Here is a 27,234-nt window from a genome sequence, read left to right on the forward strand (position 1 = left end):
TGTGGAATTTACACAAGAGCAGGACCTTTCTGCAAACAGCGGAGTATCCTTTTGGATTAGGAAGATGTTCAGCAGAAAGCCCTAGCATTTACTGATGGGATAAGATGGCATTATGTTGTTCTTCCAGACAGTACTGGTTAGGTTTTCCTTTTAACTGTGTGGCAGTAGCACTGTTGTTAGTATACCATTTCTTGTTTATCAGGCTGTGCTTTTTTTTTCCATTAGAATTGTGAATGGCCTATGTCAGGTAAGGGTTTAGACTGATGACTGGAATAAGCCTATGGAAGAATTAGGGTTGGAAGCAGGGGGCCATTTTCAGCTGGCAGTGTAGGGTTTTTTGTTTGCTTTGCTCTTAAGTAACTTCACTACTCTAGAAATGTCTGAAATAAGCAGCTACTGCTATTACAGAATTCCTGTTGACTTTGCTTACTTCTCAGCTCTGGAGCCAATCAGTCCTTTCCTCCTCGACCACTCAGTGAATCACAAAATCGATTGCTAGCCAGCGACAGTCAGTGGGTAGAAAGTGGCCCTGAAGAGGAAAATGTTAAATCAGGTAGCCAGCACCATAACATTTCTGATGATTCTATGGTTTTGTTTGTGGTGGGTTTTTCTTTTTTTTTTTTTTGTTTTGTTTTGTTTTGTTTTAAGGCTAAAAGGTTCTTAGGAAGTGGTTGGAGTCAAGTAAAAGAAAATTTGTTCTGTAGAATCAAGTCAGCATGTTCATGAGTTAAGGCTAACTTGTGTCTCATGCTCTGATCCAAACTAAGTTATTACACTAAGGTAATAGATAATTCTCACTTTTTAACTTCCTGTTCTGAGATTTTTGGATCTCTTTATATTTGATTAGGGGGAGGAAAATATTTTTTTAAAATAGGCACAACACGATAAATATGCTTTCTGGTTTTAAGTCTTTGCTATTCTGCAAATCTGCGAAAAGACATAATTGAGATTCTCTCACATTTTAGGTGCAAAAAAGCATATTATAGTTTCGTTGGAAAGCTGATCTCAGCTTACTACTAACCAACCATCTCAATGAGAAACAGGTAAGACCAACATAATTGATTGCTCTTTCTGTATACGTATGAGTAAATGAAAATGGACATCTTGAAGTTAAAAGTCACTAGTTACGGAATGCAGAGGAGTCCTCTGATGTTGGATGAGTAACAGAAAAGTCTAAATAAAACTCACTCAGAATGGCTGTCCAGAAGACAAGAATGGGAGTAATGCTGTAGTGCAGGAAACAGGCGCTGGCTAGATCTGAGATGAGTCAGAGTAATCCTGTAATTTAGATTGAAGTGGGTAGTGCTGGATTTGTTACCTGACCACGGAAAAGAATCCAATCTGCTGAACAGGCAATTTCAAGATGAAGTCCTGTCTCAAGGAAGCGATGTTCTTAAAGACAGTTAAGGAGCTGTTCCTTTTCTTAATCATATATTGGTGGGCCATGCTCTGTTCTGATACTTTACAAAGCTGTCTGTGCACAAGGAATGAAGGTCAATAGATAAATATAGGTGTCTGCATGCGGACTGCTTTGACACACTTGGGATTGACAGTGATCTTTTATGTAAGAGCTCAGCACGCACTTTGCATTTAGGAAATACAGTGAGTGCTGCTGCCTATATGAAAACTTCCCTTCGTGTATTTCCAGTGACTAAATTAGACTTCTCTTAACTTCATACTCTGGTGAGTTTATAAGCTCCCATTTAACTTTTTTCTCTCTGGAAGAGACGCAAATCTTACATGGACAGCTAGGAACTGTAGATGCTGAGGGCTTAGTCATTCACCCCCTCTGCCTTTTTCTTCCCCACCCCTCAAAAAAAAAAGGGAGACAGAACTTGCGAGGGATTCCCATTTTCTTTGGGAAGAAAACACAGTATTTGAGTTTTGTGAGCTCAGTAATTTTCGGATCACTTAATTTTTTTAATTTTAAATAAGCCTTCTGATCTAGAACCATTGTTTTGGTGGTGTTTGGGGATTTTTTTTTGTTTTCAAGAAAAAAAATCTGTCTAAGAGGTCTTTGTGGGGAATGGTGTGATGCTTGGACTGATGTTGGTCTTACTGCTCAGTGTGAACTCGTACGAAACCAAAATTAGACTAGTTAGTGGTACTTCTGAAAAACCTGCTCACCCATGAGAACCCACCAATGAAGAAATTTCCCTTTGCAACTTTTCTTCCCACTTTATGTAAATATGCAAATGAATGTCCCAAGCAAGGGACTCCTTTCAGCCTCTAGCTATATGAAAACTAATTTGATGTAAACAGGTTACTAAGGCTTTTCTATTCTTCATAGAAAGGAATAGATATCTTCTGAGAGCAGTTCATCCCAGCAGCCTTTTATAGGGTATTATAGAAGTATCTTAATCTTTCTTTCCACTGACCTAGAGAGGGAGCATAGGTGACTGGCTTAGGCTAGACAATTAACTGGTAATAGTTTGGGACAAATTTTCTTTCTATCCTCCCTCTCTTCCTAAATTCAGGCCAAATCTAATAAAGGAAGATTGTGTACTTTGTGTCGCGCTTGCCCAAACTGCTGTAGTTTTAAAAGCTGTGTACATAAATAATGTATAATTGCACCCAATGCAAAAGCATTTTGGGATGTGTTATCTCAAATAATGGTTAACTCAGTAGCACAATGTTTCAGCCATTCTGAGTTCAGTTGGATTTGGTCAGTTTCTGTAGGCCAAGGTGGTTAATTCCAGTCCCCCTGCAAGTGTAAGCAACTATGCAACAGCTGTGAGATCCAACATCTGTTCCATGCACTTTCGTATACCCTGTAACAGCTTGATACTTGTATTTTTCAATTTTATGCCTATAACATGCAGCAGAAGCAGTCAAAGTTATGGCGGGCAAGTAAAATTCCCAGATTATTTGAGAGAAAAGAGCATGATTTGTGAAAGAAGGCCAGTCTCCCAGCTTCACCTAGGAAAATATAACTTCTGTCCCCATAGCTGTCAATTTAATTCAAAATGAATGAGCAATTCTTGCTAATCCAGGATCCAAGAGACTTTAGCCACAGGCCAGTGGTGATGGACTGGCGTTTGTAGTGCAGATGATCTTCTAAAACATAAGAGGTTTAAAACAAAAAGAAAACAAAACAAACCACACCTCCCAGAAGGCTAATTACGAGGTGAAGTTACCTTAACTGCTGTCCTGAATCAGGAGTCTGTAAATTACATGTTACCTAGCTGCATTCTTGTAATGCGCTATGATCTGTTTTTTCAAAGCTAATGGTAGAAGTCCAGTAATTACCTTTTTTGTTTCACTAGGTTTCTGCAACACATTTTGTGCTTGAATATTACTTAATTTTGTTTGGAAGAAGTTGATCAGGAAAAAATGGAACATGAACATTTTGGGAAGAGACAAGAAATTCAAGTTTCTGCACAGTACAATGGATTCTTGTAAGCACTATTGCAGAGCAGGGAAGTTAAGACAGATGCCTTAAGATTCTTAATGTGCATTTATGCAACACTGAATTATATACTGCTACCAAAGGGCCAAATCCTGAAGTGCCCTGCTTGGATGCACAAGGTCCAGAGTGGGAACTATGCATTTCTGTTACGCTGCAGTGGTGGGGGTAGATTGCAGAGACTCCTACCTCCTCACAGGCAAACTTCACACCTTAGGCACTGCAAAAGTCACTTCCATAGCAGGTCTCCAGGTTACAGTAAGAAAGAAAAAAGGAAAAGGAAAAAAAAAAAAAAAGAAGAGGGGGTAAAAAAGAAAACAATGAACAGAGAGCATGGCCGGTGAGTCTGAAGTGTGACTATACGTAGTTCAAACAGCGGGTGATGGGGAAGGGACTGGATGATGTGTTTTCCCCTCTTCGTATTAATCAGTCTGCCCCATGATCATAGCTCTCCAATTCTTTCAGGACTAAGGATTCCTTCTACTAGCTGTGCTTTGGAGCAAGGCAATGCCAACAACGTAAAAGCCTTTTACTTGGGTGTTGCTTTTTTGCTATAGGATTGAGCCCCCTCATCATTTTAACTTGATTTATTTAACTCTATCAAGAACAGAGCTCAAAGAAGCAAACTCATTTTTTAGTTGAAAAAAATGTGGATTATTACTTTCCAACAATTGTCTATCAGCATACAAAGAAAAGCCAGTCCAAAAAGTTGTTACATTTTCTGTTAATGTCTGCAGTGTTCTGTATAAGACAGTATCAAAATGGTAAAGTACCCCTGAGAAAAAAGTTATGGCAGTTGTGTGTTGTTAGAAAATGGAACTGGAAGAGTACTGCTTTTCTATGGGACTCTTGATGGTTTATAAATACTGTTTTATACTTTTCTTTTATCTTTTTAATAAAGGCACAAGTTTTTATTGGTTCTAAAGTTCCATTTAAACAAATATCTAGTACTTATGAGAAAATTAGCGTTAGATTATACATCTGTGTTAACACACTGAAAATGTGTATGCTTTAGTCTGCCACTTTCAAGTCCAGTTTAAGTGATGTTGAAATTGCTAAAGATTGAATGCTTTGTGCAGTGATGTACCTGTTCACAAAAGGCAAAATGTGTTTCCTATGTGAGGAATAAAGTCCATCCTAAGCTCAAGACTGACAGCAAACAACATGGGTTTTTTTCCCCTCACTCCTCTTTGGGTGGTATTGGAATTTTGCGCCTGGAAAAGGTAACAAATACTATTTTCCTGTCTGTAACTTTTCTGATGTTCAGCTGATGCTGATTACACACAGACATGAGCCCTTTTGATACAGACTGAAGTAGTAGCTGAGTTGATGATCTGGAAGAAAAGAACCGGTTTGGTTTGTCTCCCAGACAGATTGCTACTTAAGTCAAATATGCTTATGATGGAGACACTAAGGTATCAAGTATACTGTAAGGTTTAAAACAAGTATTTTTTGTCTTTGGAAAGAATAAATTTTTCTTAAATATTAATCCTCTAGAACAAGAACACTTTGAGAACCTATGAACTTGATTTGGTCACTGTTGGATGTTCTTGAGACAGAAGTAATGGTCCAAAACTTGCATGTTTTATGAAAGTTGCAGAATGTTTCTTAAACTTTGTACAAGAAATTTTGCGTTTTCTAATTTCAAATCTTACAAAAACATTTGCTACACATAAATCTGAAAGGTTTAGCTTTTTTTTCTCAAATGTCAAGTGAGAAGTGCTCATCTGAATGTAAGCTCTCTGCAGTACTGCACCAGCAGAATTTCTTGGGGAAGATAACAGAGACAGAAGACTGCCAGTTCAAATGGCTCGTTCTGAGTGCCAAAATCTGCAGGCCCAAACACTGGTGGAACTGTACTGGAGGGCCTGGGACATCTGGCTTTTACTGCATCAGTGTATTGCAGCTCAGATAACACATGCACAGTCATCATCTAGCAGAACTGTAAGCAAAATCTATGTCCCTAATATGGTAAATATCACTGATTCGGCAATATGGTCTGTGCTCCCTCCACCCCCCAAAGTGCTCAGTATACCACCATATGAATGTATATGTACTGTAGGCTAACATCAGTATGGCTTGTTTGATTTCTTAAGTCAGGATAGTTAATCTACAGGAAAAACTGCAAGCGAACAGACTGGGCTTAACTCTATGTGTGTTCTCTAGCAAGTGCTGGTCTTCTGAAACCAGTTCTTTGTATATCTGATGGACATTTTTGTGGCTTTTCATGAAGAGCTGATGTTTCTGACATCTTTATGCAGATCACAGATTTTGTCCCAGATTTTTCTCATGTTTCAGATGAGAAAAGGAGGAGAGCAGTGTGCTTAGGATACTCTTGAGGCCAGGGTTACTGTTGGTGTAAAAGCAGGCATTACTGAAGAGTCCCTTTGACAACTACAAATCATAGTAAAATGATTCAAATATGATTCTTCCAAATTCACCCCCCCCAAACCACACCCCTTCCCCTTGCCCCCCCCCCTCCCCCGAACTGGATACTAAGAGAAACCCCAGACTAACACAAAGGAGTGAGTTAGTTAAGTTCTCTAAGGGAATTGCATTGGTGAACTCTAAGGGCACACCAGTGAGTGGGATTGAGGGGTCAGGTTTTCCTGGCAGGCCCTGGCTGCAGAGGAGGTGTCACGTCTGAGGTGGCAGGGCGATGTCTTCTGCTCTGTCTTTCCGAGTTACAGCTTCCTAACCATAAGCAAGGGCACTCTGTGCTATATCAAAGAGTAGGATAGGCAAAATGAGGGAGCAAGCCAGGAATTAAGAAGTTGGTGAGGACAAACAGCTGTGTGGCCGTTGAGTTGCAAGCAGAGGTAGGTATCACTGCCAGCAGAGGCAGGGGGGCTGTAGGGCTGCTCGAGGAAATAGGTCCTTTTGGCCCATGCATGGAAGAGCTGAAAACTTCCAGGGAATGCATCAAGAAGAGCAGCCCGACCTGTTCAGGAGGCCAGAAGGGAGATTGATCCCAAGAAAACAACTGTTTGGGGTGCTGGGTCATGTTGTACATGCTGGTTTTGTGCTTTAACTTACTCTGTATCAGCAAGTCTTGAAAATACCTAGATTGTCAATAAAAATAACAGCCCTTAAGCTTTTAGATCTATCAACGTAATTACTATTGCAAGCCATAAATAGCATTGTAGTTACTGTAAGGTAGTTGGCATTGGCTGCAATTAGAAACTATGCTTTAGTAATCCTTACTGCTTTTTTCTTTAAAAAAAAAAAATCCACGTACACACACGAGTCATGCAGGCAAAATGACATTAAACTCCTCAGTGTGAGGATGGAAGCCTGATGTAGGGCAAGATTACAGTCTGATTTCTCGAGATTTCTGAAATGTCTTAAGATGATAAGCCTGTCCCTGTGAAGATGAGGCAGGGAAATCCATAAATAGAAAATACTTAAAACTCACAGCTAATACTGTTTTTTTCTTATGACGATTTATTCACAGACTGTACAACATACAATTACTGCCCCTACCAAAGGCATGTTACGGGAAGAGGGCAGGAAGAGGTGTAGGTTTGTGTCATAGTTCACTTCCTACAGTGTTATCTGGAGATTGCAGTGTCACAAGTTCGATGCATCATAGCCTTTGATTGAAAACTTCCACTTTAAATATTCAGAGGGTTATTTTAAAGGGAGTTCGGACACTTATTTTTAGTGATTTGAGTAGAAATTATGGTAACTTTTTGTTAAAGCTGCCCCTTGAGTGTGGAATTCACAGGTACCAAGCTACTTTTGGTATGCTGTTCTTCGAAACTGGTCCTGTTCTCCAGAATGCTAAATGCCTACAGCTTTCAGGTACTGTTTCTTCCCTAGTTTGATCTTGTGTGGCTCTTCTGTATTGTAAATAATCATTTAGGGTTTGGAGGTTTTGGTTAAGAAGTTCAATATCATTCGATATCCACTCAAAGAACTTTTTGATCTATCATCTGAAGTGTGGTCCGGTTGTAGCTCACCAGAGCCCCAAGAGGAGGGGGGAAAATAAAGCAGCGTTAGCAGCAGCATTAGCATCTGGCAGATTTACCAAGAGATGCATTGACTCTGACACAAATTAACCAGTTCTGCCTAGATCTGGAACAATGACTGACGACTGTATTTACTACAAAAGAAAAAAATAAAACCAAAAAACAACTTTGAGCTTCATAGTATATGTTCTCTGAGGACACAGTCGAAAATTGTACGTAACTGGGGGATTCAGGTATACATACAGAGGCTCCAAATAGCGGCTACTGTAACTGTAAGTGCAGATCAAGAACACATCTTTCACAGTACCTAAAAAATAGCTAAGTATGCAACATCAGAGGCTCTTCTATCCCTAAATAGCACCAAAGAAAGCAGCTGCATATAAAGTGATTTGTTATAATACTGAACACATTAACTACACTCATTTCTAGCAATTTATTTTGTATAGAGAGACAGCTTTTTATATGCATTTTTCTTAATTACGTAACTGTCGTGAAAAGTAATGAAGCTGCAAGTTGTAGTTAGTTTTAATGCTGATTAAAAATGGTGTTTGGCTGTTCGTTTTCTGCAGCAGTTACTTGAATCTTGTTTCCATTAGGTAGCGAAGTCTGATAATGTTTACAGGAGTGCTTGCTTTGTTTGGGGGTTTCCCCATCTTTCTTCCCACCCCCTGCCCCAAGACAGAGCGAATATGCTCAGCAGTCAAGCAGATATGTTGGGGATGAAGCGCTGGGATCAACTTCGTTGGCACCAAAGCATTAATGGTGACAGGCAGATTCCCTTCCATTTACATTGCCTAGCTGACAACTTACATGCTTGGCGTGTTCCTCTCATTTTTCCCATCCTTTAACCTGTTGCTATTAATCAGCTTTATTGTGAAAAACAGAAATCTTTCTGAACGGCAATTTACAATCATAAAGATATTGCAGGAAGAGGCAGCGTTCCTACTGTTAAGTCTGCCCCCTTTCCCTGTCCCCTTTTTAACTTAAAGGAATTAAACATCCCTGGATTATCTCTACAATTATTTTTGTATTTGCCAGCAAGGCAAATGTGTCATCACCATTTGCACTAATCACAATGTCCCAGCTGTTCTACTTCCACATAGTTACTTTTAATTGTGCTGCCTAAACTTGTAATGAGCTGTATTTAAGTTTGAGGTGAAGTGTAAAAGATATATGTAATAAGAACACATTTATTGTATTTTTTTGTATGTTACAGATAGGACTAGTCCTATGCACAAAGAAAACATGTTGCCATTTATAGTTTAATACTTGAAGTAACTTTTTAAAATGGGCTTTTATAAATGAATTATATATAAAATCACATTGCTTTGCCTGGAAGTTCTTTCATGTTTTAATTTTATTGTGCAATCTCCCCATATGTATACTTTAAGCCATTTATAACCATTGAAAGTGCATTCAGGATTTTGTACATCAGTGTTCAGACCTGTTCATACTTCTCTGAAGTATAATTCATGTTTAAATAAAAAAGTTGTACTGCTTTAGGCCTCTTTTCCAAAGTCATAAAATACTAATGGATTTGACACTTGAATTTATCAGTGAATGCAACATCAACTTAATAAAAGTATGTGAAAGATCTGAAAATTGCTTAGCTGTAGCATGTGTGTATTGGATCTGTGAGAAGAACTGCCTACCTGGGAAATGTTTTGTAACTGTTCCACAGCTTTTACCCGCCAGCTGCAACAAACCTAAGATTACACTCACTCTTGATATCTTCCAGGTCACTTGGTCTTGAGAGGAGAAATAAAACAGCTCTTGACTTGTGGCTGACTATATTCCTTCAGGACACTAAACATGACTGACAGATACCAGGTTGCCACTCAAACAGGAATCAGCTGTGTTCCCTTTACATCAGAAATAATCTCTGTAAGAGAGGGCAGTAACACCCAAGTTGACACCGATGTGACAATGACACTGGCATTTAAATTCAACAATTCTTTTGAGAAAGTTTAAAAAAACTGGAACAATTTACAATCATCCATGAGTTACAGCCTCATACACCTAACTTCGTAATTCTAGTTCATCTCAGTCCTTGCGTGCCTGATGAAGTGAGCGCTGTGTAAGTGGTGTCAGTTGTGTCTTGAGTACTAATGTTATACAGAAGCACCCCTCCAGAAGGCAGAGTGCCCAGTAAGAGCCATCTGGTCAGTACCCGCAGATAATCCCTTTCAACAGAGCACGTGTGCTCTCCTAGCTTTCAAAAGGAAATGAGTGAAGCTACACATCTAGTTCAATTCATCATCACTGCACTTGGTAACGCACACTGTTTAATGCCAAGCCCCTGAAGAACAGAAAGCAGGCAGATGGTAGAGAGACACAGAAAGAACGGTTTTTCTGAAGAGACAATAACAAAACATACGCTGTTCTGTAGGACTACTTTTAATGTAAGATTTTGTAAACTATAGCAAAGCCTCATTTGTCATCTACCCTTATACTGAATTACAAAACTACCGTAACAGGTACGACAGCAGATCCTGTGGCAGTGCATAATACGTGCCAAATATAAATACACCACATTATTCAAGACGTCCACTTTTTCGACACATTTAAGTGGTTTAAATGATCGCTGATATATCTATGTTCAGGGAACTTAGCTTTCACCAGGCTTTTGAAAGCTTCCCATCTTGCACGTCTCTCTTCTGTGTTATGTTTGTACTCCTGCTCCCGTGTCAGGTAAGGTCGACTTAACCAATATTCATTCTCAGCTTCAATTTCCAACCTTCGGATCATTGCTTGCTTCATTGAAAGGGTAACCACTCTTGGTCGCCTGTATTTTCCAATCCATTGTTTTCCAGGAATCCTCTTTCGGAGTAATACTGTTGTTAAAAACATTATGCCTCAAGATCTAAACAAAAATACATACTCATTACCTTAGGGACAAAAATTTAAAATTTAACAAGAAAAATGAAAAATCTGCACACGCTTACTCCACTGCCTTTTAACTGGCTGTCTGAAGTTTGAAGTTCAGAACCTGATACTCACAACCCACCATTACGTACAGTAGACAGTACAGTGACAGACGTATTGGAAACTTAAGACCAGAAAAGGAAAAGAAAAATCTTTATTTAGCTAAAGAGTTTACTCAGTTATCCTTACATTGAGATTACAGCATGTGCTCTGTAAATTATTTATGAAAAATCCAGTCCCAAATACTGCTAAACAAAAGATTCACTTCATGCATTCCTTCTTCAAACAGCTAACTGCATTGCTGAAACAGGGAGTATTTCTAGGTCTATCTTCTAGATCTAGATCTGGCCTTTCCTCAGTATTAAGTTTTGAACTACAATCTCTCCATAAACTTATTAGTATACAATTACCTAGTCTTGCATTTTAACTATGGGAAATCTGGTCTGTAGAGGAAAACAATATCCTGTATTAGACCAATCAGCCTATGTAGAAAGAACAAATGCAGTTTCCGACACAATGCACAGGTATAACAAAGAGGCAAGAAGGGCCAAGCTATGCTTAGATTTGACACAGATGCTCTTCATTAACCTGTTAGTCCTAAACATGCCTAACTCCTAGGTCTCTCATTACACAGTATTTTCATCAACTACCAAGTCAGCCAGGCACTGTAACACAGCACAAACTACTGCTGAGAAAAGCCACCCCACCCATTCCCATGGCGCAACTGCATGCTCATATCCCACTCTGACCCAGTTTAGAGATGAAGCTGTGGGGCTTCGCGGGCGCATGGCTACCTCAGTCTCCGGTTCCCCTCCCGGCAGGAGAGGGCAAGGCAGAGCTGCCCGTCTCCACGGCAGTGCCGGCTGCTCGCCCTCAGACCTGCACCCGCAGCCTCGACCGGGAATGAAGCCGGCATACGACGCTGCACAGCTGCCCACTGGGGCCCTCCAGTGCCGCAGGAACCACCGGGACCGCTGGGCATTCGCCAGCTCCAGGCGCGTTTCGGCCCGCGCGGCGGAGCACTGCTGCCTGGGGAGAAGGATCCCTGCCCGTTCCCCACCGGGGTTATCTCCCGCTTCAGGGCTAGGCCAGCCCGAGCGCGACCAGAGCAACCCGCCAAGAAACACCCCGCGCTTGGGGCGAAAATGCACCGTGAGAGATCACAGCAGCGCTCCGAGCCCTGTAATTAATGGGCTTGGCCCCTCCTCTCCGTCCTCACTCACCGGCTCCGGTGCCGGCTCCAACCCCCACGGCGGGAAGCAAGATGGCGGCGGGCGGCCCTTCTCGCGAGAGCTCGCGGCGGGCGGGCGGGGCCTAGCGGCGCCAATGGGGCGCGCGCTGCCCGCCGTTCGAAGCTGGCGGCGGGCGGTAACCGTCCCCCTCAGGCAGCGCGCGGCGCGGCCCGGCTAACCTCAGAGCCGCTCCTGGCGCGCAGCTCTGCTCCCAGGCAGCCGTTAACGGTCTTTCGCGTGGTCTGAGGCTAGTCGGGGGAAGGGGGGCTCAGGCGGCCCTCGCCGGGTGGTGCTGGCTCTGTCCCTCGGGCACTTCCCTTCCCCGCCGGCGATGGACTTGTCGAGGGACTTCTTCGGTAAGCTGCGCGCCCTCGCCCTCACGCTGGAGAAGGAGGCGAGGCAGCTGGAGCGGGCCCTATGCAGAGAGGACACGGGTAAGCTCAGGCTTCGCCTCGTCTTCCCGGGGCGGCCGAGTCCGCCGGGGCCTCTCCCGCTCGTCGGGCCGCAGCCCGGCTCCGGCTTGCGTGTCCGTCCCACCGTCCCACTCCACGGCAGCAAGACCCTGAGTCCGAGAGGTGATCTGGAGAGTTGCTCCCGATGACTCGTGGTGATGGGTGTCACACCTGGACGTTGGGGCTGACTGCTCTGCTGGGATAGCCCGCGGCGGGTGAGGGCCGCGGTTGTTTCTCAGGAATCCTCCATTGGGGTTCCCGCCTGCCATTGTGCCCCTGTGTTCCTCTGGGCATGTGGAGATGGGCCTTTGGTGGGCTGTGGCTCCGGGCACGAGCCTGGGAGTAGCTCGGCAGGGTATTATTTGGGCTCCCCCTGTTACCATTCTCTCTGAGCTCCTTTGTGGGTGCGTAGGCGAGCTTTTATCACCGGGAAAAACAGAGTGAAATGGGAACCACATTCTTGCTTTTACTCCTTTTCATGGATTGAGACAGGAAAACGTATTTGCAGGGCTTGTTCTCTCTCTGCAGAGATAGCTCAAGCTTCTAATTGGATTTAACTCTGTCCTATGTCTTGTCATATAGTAGGTGTTGAGGTATGATTTTCAGTGGTGTCTATATCACTTTTTTCGATTTTTATTTATTTCAAGTTCAAGCTCTTTAAGGATAAGAATTTAGCATAAATAATCTTTGAAGCCCAGGGACCTACCTATTATACCAACATCTGCTATATGTTAATTTTTACACTATTAGCTGCAACAGTAAAATGGAAGCCTGCACAAGTTTCTCTGTGTAGTTTAATGTACTGTGCAAATTGCAGTCTCATGCTGTGCAAGGTACACAATATGAACTAGTTTCTCTTTGGTTTTCTCCATCTTCACTCTCTTTCTCTAACATATGACTTCAACATCTCTAACGATCATCAGATTACATTCTGATGTAGAATGTACTTGCACGCTAAAAAACTAATACCCCTTTTTTCTTTCCAAACCCTTTTACGTGACCATGCATATCAAAGACTATGAAGATGAATCTCCAATGAGAGTCTTACATGACCTCCATTGTGAAATCAGGACTCTGAAGGTAACATCTTAACTCGCTTCCTTCTTGAAAAATGGGGGTGTTCCATAAACTTATGGTTCTTTTTTGATCATTAAGCCACAATACAACTTTGTTAGTCAGCAGTTCTGACCCTTATATTTATTCATTTACCTCGAAGTCCTCCGAATGGCTGTGGATGTCGGGGTAGTGCCCAAAAACTCTTGGGTGACTTATAGTAGATTTAGCAGTGTTTATTAGTTTGCAGTTGCTGTTGTCGCTCAGATCAGCGGGGGGCAAAGGTAACAGGGAAGTTGTAGCTGTGCCAGGGCGTAGGTATAGGGGAGAAGGATTCAGGAGCAGCAGCTCCCTAGAGAAGAGGTATGCTTGTTTGTGTTCAACGACTAGTGCTTAGAATAAAGCAAATCTTCACAGAAGTTTCAGTACCTTCAGCTATTTGGTTAAACTTGTGAAGAATGTTCTTTATTTCTTAAATAGAAGTAGGAAAAATGGGCTATAGAACTAAGCAAGTGTAGAAATAATTGAGAAGTTAACTAGGATATAAACTTGAGGTTTACCATCTGCTCTGCACGAATTCTTTGTACATAGGGAGTGAAAGTCCACACTAATTGCTGTTATCTCATTTTTAGGGAGTAAAAGCATATATTTTTGAGAGGTTACCAGTAAGTAGTTATCATACTGTGAGCTGTCATCTTAGTTTAACTTTTAGAAGGTTTTTCTACACTAGTGCCCTATACATTCCTGATATTTTGTAACCTAGTTTTCAGATATAGGTAAGACCTAAATTTGCTGCTTATCCTTATCTGAATTGAAGTTCAATGCTTATTCACAAAACATTTAATGTGTAAACAACTACCATATGCTGATTTGAAAACCAATATTTCTACGTTTCCCTCTGCCCCCAAAGGAAGATGTTAATGCCAATCTTGGTAAGACTTGCTCTGAAAAACAAGCAATTCATAACTTTATGAAGGCAAGTGAAATATTGATGCAAGGAAATGCAGCAGATCTTGGAAAAATAAGAGAGCTGTTCCAGAAATATGGCTACAAAACACATGTCAAAGACGCTACAGGTAATATTTCTTGGCAATACAGTATGTGAAAACAAATGTAATTTTCTAAAATGTTTCTCTTTAGCTACGTGTATATTTCTATTAATTAAGAGATCAAGTACATCTGTCTTATGTACTTTATAATAATATCCAGAGAGTAAAAGATTCTGTTGTGATTGGTGCCATAAGAATAAACCAAAGTACAAAACCTTAGAGTTAGATCTCCTGGCATGCTTCTAAGTTAGTGCATGGGGTTTTTTTCTCCACCAATAGTTATATTCTGAAAACATGTTAGCAAACTTGTTTTGATAACCCAGAGAATTATGCTGCTTCAGCTTCTCATGCGTGGGAAACTATTGCAGATGCATCTAAATTAATTCTTGTTCACACAGAATCACAGGATCAGTCAGGTTGGAAGAGACCTTTGGGATCATCGAGTCCAACCATTGCCCTGACACCACCATGTCAACTAGACCATGGCACTAAGTGCCATGTCCAGTCTTTTCTTAAACACATCCAGAGATGGTGACTCCACCACCTCCCTGGGCAGCCCATTCCAATGTCTAATAACCCTTTCTGAGAAGAAATTCTTCCTAATGTCCAACCTGAACCTCCCCTGGTGAAGCTTGAGGCCATGTCCTCTTGTCCTATCACTAGTTGCCTGGGAGAAGAGGCTGACTCCCACTTCACTACAACCTTCAAGAAAGATGTTAAGGTGTTGGAGCGAGTCCAGAGGAGGGCGACCAAGCTGGTGAAGGGTCTGGAGGGTCTGACCTACGAGGAACGGCTGAGGGAGCTGGGGGTTGTTTAGCCTGGAGAAGAGGAGGCTCAGAGGTGACCTTATTGCCGTCTACAACTACCTGAAGGGAGGTTGTAGTGGAGTGGGAGTTGGTCTCTTCTTCGGACAACCAGCACCAGAACAAGAGGACACAGTCTCAGGCTGCACCAGGGGAGGTTCAGGTTGGATATTAGGAAGAAATTCTTTTCAGAAAGGGTTATTAGACATTGGAATGGGCTGCCCAGGTAGGTGGTGGAGTCACCATCTCTGGATGTGTTTAAGAAAAGACTGGACATGGCACCTAGTGCCATAGTCTAGTTGACAAGGTGGTGTCAGGCAACGGTTGGACTCGATGATCCCTGAGGTCTCTTCCAACCTGGTTGATTCTGTGAACCTCCCTTCAGGTAGTTGTAGACTGCAATAAGGTCACCTCTGAGCCTTCTCCAGGCTAAACAACCCCAACTCCCTCAGCCGTTCCTCATAGGTCAGACCCTCCAGACCCTTCACCAGCTTGGTCGCCCTCCTCTGGACTCGCTCCAACACCTCAACATCTTTCTTGAAGTGCGGGGCCCAGAACTGGACACAGTACTCAAGATGCGGCCTCACCAGTGCCGAATACAGAGGGACGATCACTTCCCGAGACCGGCTGGCTACACTCTTCCTAATAGAGGCCAGGATGCCATTGGCCTTCTTGGCCACCTGGGCACACTGCTGGCTCATGTTTAGCTGGCTGTCAATCAGCATCCCCAAGTCCCTTTCCTCTGGGCCGCTCTCTAACCACTCTTCCCCCAGCCTGTAGAGCTGCATGGGGTTGTTTTGGCTGAAGTGTAAGACCCGGCACTTGTTCTTGTTGAACCTCATGCCGTTGGTCTCGGCCCATCTATCTAACCTGTCCAGATCCCTCTGTAGGGCCTTCCTACCCTCCAGCAGATCGACACTGCCACCCAGCTTGGTGTCATCTGCAAATTTACTGAGGGTGCACTCAATCCCTACGTCTAGATCATCTATAAAGATATTGAACAGCACCGGCTCCAGAACTGAGCCCTGGGGAACACTGCTAGTGACCGGCCGCCAGTTGGACTTTGCCCCATTCACCACCACTCTCTGGGCTCGGCCATCCAGCCAGGTTTTAACCCATTTAAGAGTCCACCCATCCAAGCCCTGGGCAGCCAGTTTGTCCAGGAGGATGCTGTGGGAGACAGTGTCGAATGCCTTACTGAAGTCTAGATAGACTACATCCACAGCCCTGCCCTCATCTACTAAGCGGGTCACTTTGTCATAGAAGGAGAACAGGTTGGTCAAGCAGGACCTGCCTTTCATGAATCCATGTTGGCTGGCCCCGATGCCCCAATTGTCCTGCATGTGCCGTGTAATGGCACTAAGGATGATCTGTTCCATCACCTTGCCTGGCACCGAGGTCAGGCTGACAGGCCTATAGTTCCCTGGATCATCCTTCCGACCCGTCTTGTAGATGGGGGTTGTATTTGCTAATTTCCAGTCAGCTGGAACTTCTCCAGTTAACCAGGACTGCCGGTAGATAATCGAGAGTGGTTTGGCAAGTTCATTTGCCAGTTCCTTCATTACTCTGGGGTGAATCCCATCCAGGCCCATAGCCTTGTGGGTGTCCAACTGGCACAGCAGGTCACTAACTGTCTCCTCCTTGGATTACGGGGGGTTCACACAGCCCCCTGTCCCTAACTTCAGGCTCTGGGGGCCGAGTCTCCTGAGGACAACCAGTCTTGACATTAAAGACCGAGGCAAAGAAGGCATTGAGCACCTCTGCCTTTTCCTCATCCCCTGACACTACACTACCCTCCTCATTCAGCAAGTGGTGGAGGCTCTCCTTGACCCTCCTTTTGCTGTTAATGTATTTGTAGAAACTTTTTTTGTTATCTTTGACTGTAGCAGCCAAATCGAGCTCTAATTGAGCTTTGGCCCTTCTAATCTTCTCCCTACACGACCTGGCAACATCCCTATAGACCTCCCAAGTTACCCGACCCTTCTTCCAGAGCAAATAAGCTCTCTTTTTTTCCTTAAGTTCTAGCCTAAGTTCTCTGTTTAACCAGACTGGTCTTTTTCCCCGACGGCTTGTCTTCCTACACACCGGGACAGCCTGCTCCTGAATATTTAGCAATTCCTTTTTAAAGCACGTCCAGCCTTCCTGGACTCCTTTGCCCTTCAGGACCGACTCCCAAGGGACTCTGTCCACCAACCTCTTAAACAGGCTAAAGTCTGCCCGGCAGAAATCTAAGGCAGAAGTTCTGCTCTTGCCCCTCCTTACTTCCCCCACTATCGAAAACTCTAACATTTCATGGTCGCTACTCCCAAGACGGCCACCGACCCTCACATCTCCCACTAGTCCTTCTCTGTTCACAAACAACAGGTCAAGCAGGGCCCCTCCTCTAGTGGGCTCATTTACCACTTGCATGAGGAAGTTGTCCTCCACACATTCGAGGAATCTCCTAGATTGCTTCCTCTCTGCCATGTTGTATTTCCAGCAGACATCCGGCAAGTTGAAGTTGCCCACGAGTACAAGGGCCGGCGACCAGGCGGCTTCTGACAGCCACTTGTAAAATGCTTTGTCCGCCTGCTCATCCTGGTTGGGTGGTCTATAACAGACTCCCACCGTAATGTCCGCCCTGCCGACCTTCCCCCTGATCTTTACCCATAGACATTCAACCTTGTCATCCTCATCATCTTCCTCAATTCCGACACAGTCCAAGCACTCCCTAACATACAGCGCTACCCCACCGCCTCTCCTGCTTCGCCTGTCCCTCTTAAAGAGCTTATAGCCATCCATAGCAGCACTCCAGTCATGACAGTCATCCCACCACGATTCTGTGATGGCAACCACATCATAACCTTCCTGCTGTACAGTGGCTTCTAGCTCTTCCTGTTTGTTGCCCATACTGTGTGCATTGGTGTAAACGCACTTCAGCTGGGCTAATGGTCTTGCCCCCCACGCAGGCCTGTCACCCCTAGGTTCATTTGTGGTTGCCCTGGTCTTATCCCCCTCCCCCATCAAACCTAGTTTAAAGACTTCTTGATCAGCCCTGCCAACTTCTGGGCCATAACCCTTTTCCCCTTCTGACTCAGCTGTTCCCATCCAGCATAAGCAGGCCCGGTGCCATGAAAGCCACCCCGTGGTCAAAGAACCCAAAATCCCACCTACGGCACCAGTCTCTTAGCCACGTATTAATCTGTTGTATTTTCATAGCCCTTTCCCTATTTTCATCTAACACTGAAGGAATTGAAGAGTATATCACCTGCATACCTACCCCCTTCACCAAACGCCTCAGGGCCCTGAAGTCCCTTTTGATTACCCTGGGACTTCTGCCTTCAATCTCATCCCCACGCACCTGGAATACTAGTAGTGGGTAGTAGTCAGAGGGCCTCACCAGTTCAGGAAGCCTCCTGGCAACATCCCTTACTGCCCCAGGGAGGCAGCAGACTTCCCTGTGAGCTGGGTCTGGCCTGCATATGCGGCCCTCTGTTCCCCTTAGCAGGGAGTCACCTATAACAATTACTCTTCTTTTCTCCTTTTTGGAGCTGGTTGCAACCCTCCTACTTGGTTGCTTCTGTTTACATAGCCCCTTAGAAGGTCTTTCACCTAGATTCATGTCTTCCTGACGCTCAGGAAGATGCTCAGGCTCCAGCGCCTCATATGCGATGAATCTATTAACTTAAATCACCCATAGAGAAAATCTTAAAATAATGTGCTCCGTAGCACAAATGGGACAACAGATGCACCTACAGGGATTAGAAGACACATGGCAATCTATGAAGCAGTAGTAGCTTGATGATTGGAGCGGGGGAGATCCTTAATCCAGTCAGAAAGTGCACATGCACCTGTGTGAAAAATCCAGATATGCTAAATGAGTTCAAAATACTGCGATTTTCAGTACTACACACACCCCTTTTGGTATCAAGGGCTCAATCAATCATCAAGAAGCCTTTGGCAAGGCATACCTTAACCTTCCCCTGAACATTATCCAGTCATTACACAAAACAAAATTGTGGTCATGGACCATATTCACCTCTGAGTTCAGCTACTACAGCTGTTTTACAAAGATATGGCCGAAGGTTCTGATTTTATAGTACCTTCCTTCCTATCCTCTCTCTCCTTTAAAGAAGACTCCAAACAGCTACAAAGTTAATTTTTGAGATGTATTTTTAAGCTAAGTGGATCTGAATACATAATACCAATTCACATAAAAAGGTATTTTTAATGCCTCTACCATATTATTTTAAATAGCTTTTTTTTTTCCCCTTGCTTCTCGCATCATGCAGAAATTCACAAATATTTTGGGATGTTTCAGTTTATCTAACTACAGAAATGTACAAATTACATGCTCGCTTATTTCTGCAGTGGACTCGTATTATCTAAAAAGCGACTCTCTTCCATGAGTTTTTAGTTGCTGCTTCGTAACCTTTCTTCAATACTGTTTGTCTGAAGAATGACCATTCTAGTACTGTGTGCAGCCTTTGCTCTTTCCCCAAAAACATTTGCTGTTCTATACAAATTTTTTTTTCATTGTTATTTCTGTTGTACATTTTTAGTGAATTTCCACTCTTGCTCTAAATAAAAATAAATAAATATATTTAAGATTAGCACTTCCTGCCTGCTCCATGCAGGGAGGTGAATTCTATTAAAAATGCACTTGTGTAAAAATCTTTCAATTTCATTTTTCCTAGAAATTATATTTACCAATAGAGTGAAATTCAGTAAATGTGTGACCTATACTATAAATATATCTTCTTGGTATGAGCTTTTGATATCTGATGTAGCTTCAGGTTCAATGCTTTAAAATGAAAGAGGAAATCTATTTTTTACAATAATAAATAAAAAATTTTGAATATCGGGGGGAATTCTCAATTTGTTTTATGAACTCTTAAAACAGAAATTTCTGACGTATATTTTTTTTAATTACTTTTCTCAAACAGAAGAGGAGGGAGAAGAAGTTAACAGTGATTCGACGGCGTCTGTCCAGAATAAATCTGATGAAGAAAAAGCAGATGATGTACCTCATCTTCCTGCTTCTACTGAGAAGCCACGGGTGCCCAAAGACCCACTGCGTAACCCCCAGCTTTCTGATTTTGGTCTTTCACAATATGCTTTCTCCAGGCCTTGGAGTGCAGTGAAAGGACAACATGCAAGAAATGCACATCAAGAAAATTCAAAGAACAGGACTCCTCTGATAACACAGACCCCCTGTTCTTTGCCTAAAACACCAAAATGTATGCTGAAGATGGACGATTATGAGTGTGTAACACCGAAACTTGAACACTTTGGCATTAGTGAACATACCATGTGTATGAATGAAGATTATACGATGTCACTTATTCGTAAAACTGCTCAGACAAGCAAGAAGTGAGTAAATTACTTGAGTTCAGATTGGTTTTCTACTGAATTTTCTGTAGTTTCTTCTTGCTGTACTAATGTCTTGCTGCTGTTGCCCTTCCCTTTTTCTTCAAGCAGGTGATATGTTATTATCTACCAGCTGGTTATTCCTGTGTCTTTATTCAACTTTCTACATGTCTTTTCATGTACCCTTTGCAGCGCCAAATGCTGCCAAGAAACACATCTCTGATATAGTCCTTCCCTTGACTGCACCATGATAAGTCTTCCATACACAGTCTATTTACAAAGGGAAAGTGCACAGTATATCTGTGATCTTTTGCTTTCCTTTAACCTTGGATTTGGATTTGAGGACGTGTTGTCTACAGTAAATATTACACAACCAATTTAAAAGTTTCAAAAACTTTAGGAGTATAGACCCAGAAAAAACAGCGCATTCAGTAAAATGCCTCACTGCAGAAACAGGGTATTCTCTCTTATGTTATCCAGCCCCACCTTACAAAGTTAGCTCTTTTTGCTCCAGTCTTCTTTTGAAAAGACATCTCCAGATTTTCACTGTTCTAATTAAAATGAAAGAAAACAATTTGCAGCAGTGAGGTGTGGAACACCTTAGCAACAGAAGTATTTTTCTATACTTCTAAGGTAATGCGAAGGTAGTTAGATCATGTTTTTACAGTTAGTATTAGCAACACATTCAATTTTTAAAGCTGACAGTATTTAAAAGAAACTCGCTGTTCTGCAGCTAAATATTTGTTATTTAGAGAAATTGTTCAAAAAACTAGAACCATATTCAAAATAAGTAGTGGAAATAATTCAGCTTTTTTTTTTTTAAATCCCTGATATTTGCAATATAGGCACGGGTGTGAAGTTCTTCAGAACCACGCCAGCTTAAGTGACTGTGTCCCCCAAAGATCCAGTTTACTGCAATGGTTAAATTTTGAGGGTTTTTTTGATTTTAAAATTACTGGGGGGAAAAGTGAAAGTGAAAAGATACATTTTCTTTTAAAATAGCTTTGGGATGTCTCCTTTTGCATAGTTATGTAAATACTATAATGTCTATAAAGCTTTATAGTATTTGAACTGTAATAAAAGGAAAACTGTTACTGAATCCTGAAAGATACTAATTCAAAAATCATTCCCTCTCAAATAATATTTTGAAAATAATTTCAGCTTATCGCACAATTTAAGTTCTTTTGCTATCTATAACTTTCTGTGGTTTCATACTGCTTTTCCTATTTAATGAGAATTGTTTTAAATCTGATCTTTGGCTTTAATTATGGCTGTAATTTATAAGTGTATACATCCACAAATGTAGATTTTATTTCTGTGGCTTCTAGTGAAACGATTAGACAGTCCACTAGTGATACTTATATATAATACCAAAAAAAAAAAATCACACTAGCAGTCTTATGTGCCCCTAATGATAATATTAAAATTCTGTATAGAATTAATTACAGCATGATTGCTCTTTAACACATCATCATTATTAATGACCAAAACAGATGGACACACACTAATTGTGACTAAAGTTAAAGCTGCATATGGATTCAGAATTAGTGGCATATGTGAGAGGTCATGACATTAAGTCATTAGAGTTAAAATGTTGTTTAATTGTCTTTTAGCTTTTTGTTTTGTTTATTTTGTATCATTAAGTTAGAGTTAGCTTGCAGTTTGATCAGAAAGGTTGAAACGATTAAACAGCTTGTTACCTCAAAAAAGCACTAATCTCACCTCTGAGTGAGAAGGCTCAGCATGTTAAATGGGCAGAACACTAAGCCAGCAAATTTTAAAAAAATATTAATAAAAGAGAGATATTTTTTCACTGGCTAATGGGCAGAATCTCTTCCCTGAGTATCAGATAATCAAAACAAACCACTAGTACAAATGAAGTAGCCTTATACTTGTAGTTTCCAGGTACAAAGATGGGTAATAATTCTGACTTTCTGGGAGACAGCCCTGCCCTTTCATATCCCTTGCTTGTGCCAGCCAGGTCTTGTACCTAGGTGAAATCTGTCTAGCAGCTGTGCATTAGGTGAAAACCACTTCACAAATTCATCTCAAAGTTCTTAAAAATAGTAAACCTCAACTCCTCCAACTTTGTTTTTCAGGTTTTCGGTTTTGAAGCAGGTGAAAAGAACAATATACTTCGGTGCACCTACTACAAAACTGAAACCAAAAGTAATTAGGAAAGAAAAAAAAAAAAGGAAAGTGTCTGAACAAAAGTGTTTATCATTATACTTGTTCTTTTCCATTGTAAAAACTAAAAATCATATGGTTTTGGGTATCTATAATACTTCCATGGCAAAACTGACTTGAAAAATTGCTTTTTTTTACTCAAAATTTGAGATGTGTTCATCTAAGTAAAATATACTGCCTCAAATTGATTTTTTTTTTTTTTTTAAGCTTAGGCTTTTTGTAGAGAAGCTCTAGATCTGATTCTCATAGTTAAGATAAATATTTAAAATCATTTTCTTATAGACACACTTCTGTGTAGCATTTAGGTAAGCTTCCACTTTTTGTCTGGTATTGTCTCTTAACTGCCTATACCCTTTACCCACTAGAATATCTTGGATATGAAAAAATAATTTTTAAAATTTCAGTTTCTAGTTTTGTGGAATTGATATTAAATGGCTTTTCACTCTGAAGTCAGCTAGTGATTCGCATAATCTTATTCAAACTTAAAAATTGAATTAAAAATCTTTTAATGTTCACAATAATGTTAGTAGGTTAAGAGCCAAAAAGATTTCCTCTTGTTGTTTAGCATTTTGTAGGCAACAGGCAATTCAAAATAAAATAGACTGTACCCCTAACATAGAATTGTTATCTGGGACATCTATTTGTCATCTGGGACAAAGGAAGTTGATGCTACCCTGGACACCTTTTTTTTGTTTGTTTCATTTTGGGTTTTTAAATGCCTTGGATTGAAATCTCAGTGCATTTGATAATTTGTGAATGGACTGAACATTTTCATGCTACAAATTGCTGCAGTAGAATCATAGATGAAAAAGCAATGAAAAAATCACCTTTGAGGAAATGAATTTTTGATGTGCATATTGATGAACAAATACTAGAAAAGTGATCAGGTTGACAATATTCCTTTAATTGTGATTTCTTCATACTACTTGAGAGCTAATTGAGGGGTTTGGTTTTCAGGTTGGTTAAAAAAGGTGATCATGAAGTGAATGTACCAGAAATGACACCCAGGGAAATCATGGTTACTCCTGGGCCAAAACCAAAAGTGATAGCTGAGAATGGTAAGTTAAAAAAACGTGAAATAAATATACATATGCATTTTTTATCTAATGCATGTCTAAATACATTGTAAACATATGGTAAACTTTTAAACTGTGTTTCTTGTCACATATAGTTAATTCAGGCCCAGTCATTGTATGAGTTTAGAAAATGTTGGTGGCTTCTATGGGAAAGTTTCTTACTTCAGTATAAATCTTTGCTCATTCTTCTACTCATATCCATCTAGAATTATGCAGAGGGATCCATCATTTTGTAACTGCAACTTATCCTTATTTGAAATGAAAATTATATTTTACCAACTTAGCCTTTTTTTTTTCCTGAGAATACCCGTTAGATCTGTTTAAAGATAGGAAAGAAACTGCTTTGAAAGAGGCTAACGGGACAGTAACTTAGATCTTTCAAGAGCAGTGCTAAAACTTCTTTGAGAGGAGATGCAAGATGTTCTCCTGAAAATGTGTGAAGATCTTGAGACAAACAGTGACAACTGAATAAATGAGAAGCTAACGCAGTGTTGATTTAAGTTGGGCTTTTTCAGTTATTCAGTAGTGGGGCTAGATTTATCACTTTTTTTTTTGTATTTGCTGCTTTTATGGAATTCTATAATTTGGATGGTTCTTCATACTAAAAATATCAGCTAGAATGATACAGGTGTTTTAGAATATGCAGATCTATGAAAAGCAAATAGACTTGGAAAACTAAACTCTGGGGCACTGGAACTGATAATATTTATGTATATGTGTTCTGGGGCACTGGAACTGATAATATTTATGTATATGTGTGTGTGTATATTTCTATTCTTATTCCCCACCCCTTAATTTCAGCACCTGACTGGATGGCTTCTCCTATGGTACTTGTGTTCTGTACTCCTAAAGTGAAAATCCCTTCCAGAACAAATAGCACAGTATTATTGAAGACACCAGAGACAAATGGACTGCCTCTTCCCAGTCATACAGAAACACCACAGTTTCCCAATTTTGAAACAAGATGGCTAAAAACAGAAGCTAAGGTAGTAAACAGCAATTATGTACATTTTCACACACTTTTTACCGTAAGCATTTTTTCAAATGTCGATTTGGGATTCTTTTCCAATACTACTTCTTTCTTATGTCATTGTAGAAGATCTTTCTAATGGTAATTTTGTAAAAACATTTATTAAATACTTTACCTAAGATGAGTAAATTAACTGAAGGCATTTAATACCTCTTTTGCAGCAGGTAAAGCAGGGGGAAAAGATTGAGTCGGTGACAAAGAACGATGCAACAGATAAACAATACATAGAAGATAGCATTCCTTTTTCTGTGAGCTCTGATGAGTATCTTAAACATTTTGGAGACCCTTCTCCTCCCAAAATAAAGCACTATGACCAGTTACTCAATACTCCACCACCTCCAGAAATAACAAGGATACCAGATGATGTTCTACAGGTTAGCTAATAAACTTTTTTTCCCTAAATAGTTTTAATATCAAAATAGTAAAATTAAAAGGGCTTAGTTCTATCAAATTTTGTTCTTCAAAAACAAAGAGTTCTCTGCTACTTATTAAAAATTTATAAACTGTAATCCTGTTTTGAGTTCTTAGATAATTCTTTTTATTCCCTTTTAATGTTTCCTGTAGATTCTGTCCAAATATAATCATAAAGAAGACTCTTCTAAAGCCAAGGAAATGGAGACCAAGGCAGGAAATACTATGAGATATGAAAGTGATTTCAGTGATTACTGCAACAAAGAGAACAGGTATGATTAAATTTTACAAATTTGGTTAAGTAATTTAATTTGGAGGAGCTACAAAGATGCTTTAATGCATTTAGAAATTCATGCAGCTGCTTGCTCTTCAGCTACCAAAATAGCTCTTGTTGCTGTGACTAAATAACTGTTCTTTGGCATGGTATCTGACTGCCTTTATTGTTAAGAACAAATATTATAACTGATCCTGTGTTTGAACCCTCCCAACTTAAAAAAAAAAAATGAAGGTAGAGTTTTATTGGGTTTTACTGTATATTTTGCTTCATGGCAATCAAAGCACCAGTGAATGCGTTCTGAGTAAATTTAGGCAAGAAAACTAAGGAATTGGAGAAAACCATGTAAGTAACATGACACATTTCATGGTCGTTTTGGAAAAGACTGAGTTCTTTAAAATGCAAAGCCACCTGATGAACAATATGTGAGATTAAATTAGTCTACAATAAGTATGAGTAATCTTTGAACAATGGAATAATAGCTTTAAAAAGAACTCAATCGATTTGAATAGAAAGAAGTTTTTGTGACAACTTGATCAAGCGTAGATATTCCTGATTCAGTGTAATGTGTATTACACTTGTTGATTATCTGGTAAACTTGGGGTCAGTACAGATTATTTAGGTAAGAGGTACAAGGAACATGTGTGGAGTCAGATAATAATCACAACCACCCAGAATGAGACTGATAAAAGTATCTCAATATACTTGGAGTTGGAATCCATTTGAGTAATCAAATAGAGCAAAGCTCTTACTTTAGCTGACCCTTCTTTTTTTCTTGTCAAGATAATTTAAAAAAAAGTTTTCCATGTTTGCATCTTCTGCTCATTCAAAATATGATTGCGATAGTAAGTTCATGAGCTCTTCTGGATATATTTGCAGAGGATATCCTGGATTTTTCAAGCCAAATGTCTGAAATCAAGTTGAAGACCATGCTGAGACTGTTCCACATTCATGGATCTTGTCACTGAATCATAACGAGCTCAAAAAGCAAAAGAAAATACTGGTGGGAGGAAAGAGCCATACAAAGGAAAAGCTTTTTTAATGGAGAAAGTTTGATGTGGATAAACTTGTTTTAACTAACAACTTGTGCTTAATTTTTTATTGAAATTATTGGCAAAATACATTAAGGGTTTTTAAATATATATATATATGCTTCAAAGAGGACTGGGGTCATGGTCACTCACAGTATGAGGTAGTACTGCAGTTGTTTCACCCGATTCTTGTGTTTGTTGTGTATGCTTGCGTTGGCAGTAGGCCATAGAGAAATGTAGTTTGGTTGCAATAAAGGGAAAGTCCAGTATATTGCCCCGGAAAGTGGTAATCTCTGGCCATTCTGGTGACACTGTACATCTTTCCACGGCTGAGTTTGAAGTGTAGTACTTCAACAGTATCTGGTATGTTCAACAGAAAGAAGTCTTTTTTTACGTGAAGAGTAACTCCTGCTTTACTGTTTAAAGCACTTCTATGCTGTTAGTCTAGCTATCTGATGGACAGGTATTATGCTGCTGCTTCTTATTATAGTTTTCTTACACGGACATCGTATTAGGTGCTATACATCTGTTTTTCTTTTGACAGTCTAACCTCTGTAGCCCCAAAAGGTGGCTCTGGCTTGAATATGAATTATTTGAAAATATATTGTGCAATTGGTACTGCTTATAAATCTTAGCTGCTGGAAAGATTTGCTGGCAGGCATGTAGGTGACTGCTTACTCTCCTGCGCTGCTGCCATGTGCGTTCTGTCAGTGGTGCTGTCACTTTTAAACATGTACATCTATCCCTGTAACAGCTGACCAAACTTAAGTTCTCAGAGCCATTGGGCACTTTTCTGGTATCTGGTAGTCGTAGTAATTGGGATTTTTTTCCACATTTTTTCCACTTTTGTCCACAAGCGACCCCAACTACATATCCTTGTTTGAAGACAGTTTGCCATTTCCAGTGTCAGCTATTCCTCTGACTGACTCCAGGACTGCTCTTACCACTGTATGTAGTCTTCCCATTAATGACTAAAATTCTGTCA

General features: G+C 40.8%; 3 protein-coding genes across 4 annotated transcripts in view; 2 read left to right on the forward strand and 1 right to left on the reverse strand.

Annotated features, from left to right (window-relative positions):
- The window catches only part of ZDHHC20 (zinc finger DHHC-type palmitoyltransferase 20), a 54,942-nt gene extending 45,887 nt beyond the window's left edge, over positions 1 to 9,055 (forward strand). The window contains exons 11-13 of the mRNA XM_068424958.1: positions 438 to 553; positions 966 to 1,043; positions 3,267 to 9,055. Coding sequence (XP_068281059.1) covers positions 438 to 553; positions 966 to 1,003 — 154 coding nt within the window. The 3' untranslated portion in view covers positions 1,004 to 1,043; positions 3,267 to 9,055. The remainder of the gene's footprint in view (positions 1 to 437; positions 554 to 965; positions 1,044 to 3,266) is intronic.
- Positions 9,056 to 9,758: 703 nt separating this feature from the next.
- MRPL57 (mitochondrial ribosomal protein L57) lies at positions 9,759 to 11,587 on the reverse strand. Of its 2 annotated transcripts, none has more exons than XM_068395207.1 (2): positions 11,526 to 11,587; positions 9,759 to 10,240 (listed from the first exon to the last, which is right to left on the reverse strand). In XM_068395207.1, the coding sequence occupies exon 2, from the start codon at positions 10,225 to 10,227 to the stop codon at positions 9,916 to 9,918; it is 312 nt and encodes a 103-aa protein (XP_068251308.1). In that variant the 5' UTR covers positions 10,228 to 10,240; positions 11,526 to 11,587; the 3' UTR covers positions 9,759 to 9,915. The 2 variants fall into 2 exon arrangements, with proteins under 2 accessions (XP_068251308.1, XP_068251309.1); XM_068395208.1 differs by lacking the exon at positions 11,526 to 11,587 and adding an exon at positions 11,097 to 11,518.
- Positions 11,588 to 11,865: 278 nt separating this feature from the next.
- Positions 11,866 to 26,131, forward strand: SKA3 (spindle and kinetochore associated complex subunit 3). The gene is made up of 9 exons (XM_068395542.1): positions 11,866 to 11,968; positions 13,002 to 13,066; positions 13,950 to 14,115; positions 19,820 to 20,243; positions 23,385 to 23,485; positions 24,305 to 24,492; positions 24,695 to 24,907; positions 25,098 to 25,216; positions 26,098 to 26,131. Exons 1-9 carry the CDS (start codon positions 11,866 to 11,868, stop codon positions 26,129 to 26,131), a joined length of 1,413 nt encoding a protein of 470 aa, XP_068251643.1.
- The last annotated feature ends 1,103 nt before the right edge of the window (positions 26,132 to 27,234 follow it).

The sequence above is a fragment of the Nyctibius grandis genome, chromosome 2, assembly GCF_013368605.1.
Source record: "Nyctibius grandis isolate bNycGra1 chromosome 2, bNycGra1.pri, whole genome shotgun sequence".
In the NCBI taxonomy this organism is placed as follows: Eukaryota; Metazoa; Chordata; class Aves; order Nyctibiiformes; family Nyctibiidae; genus Nyctibius; species Nyctibius grandis.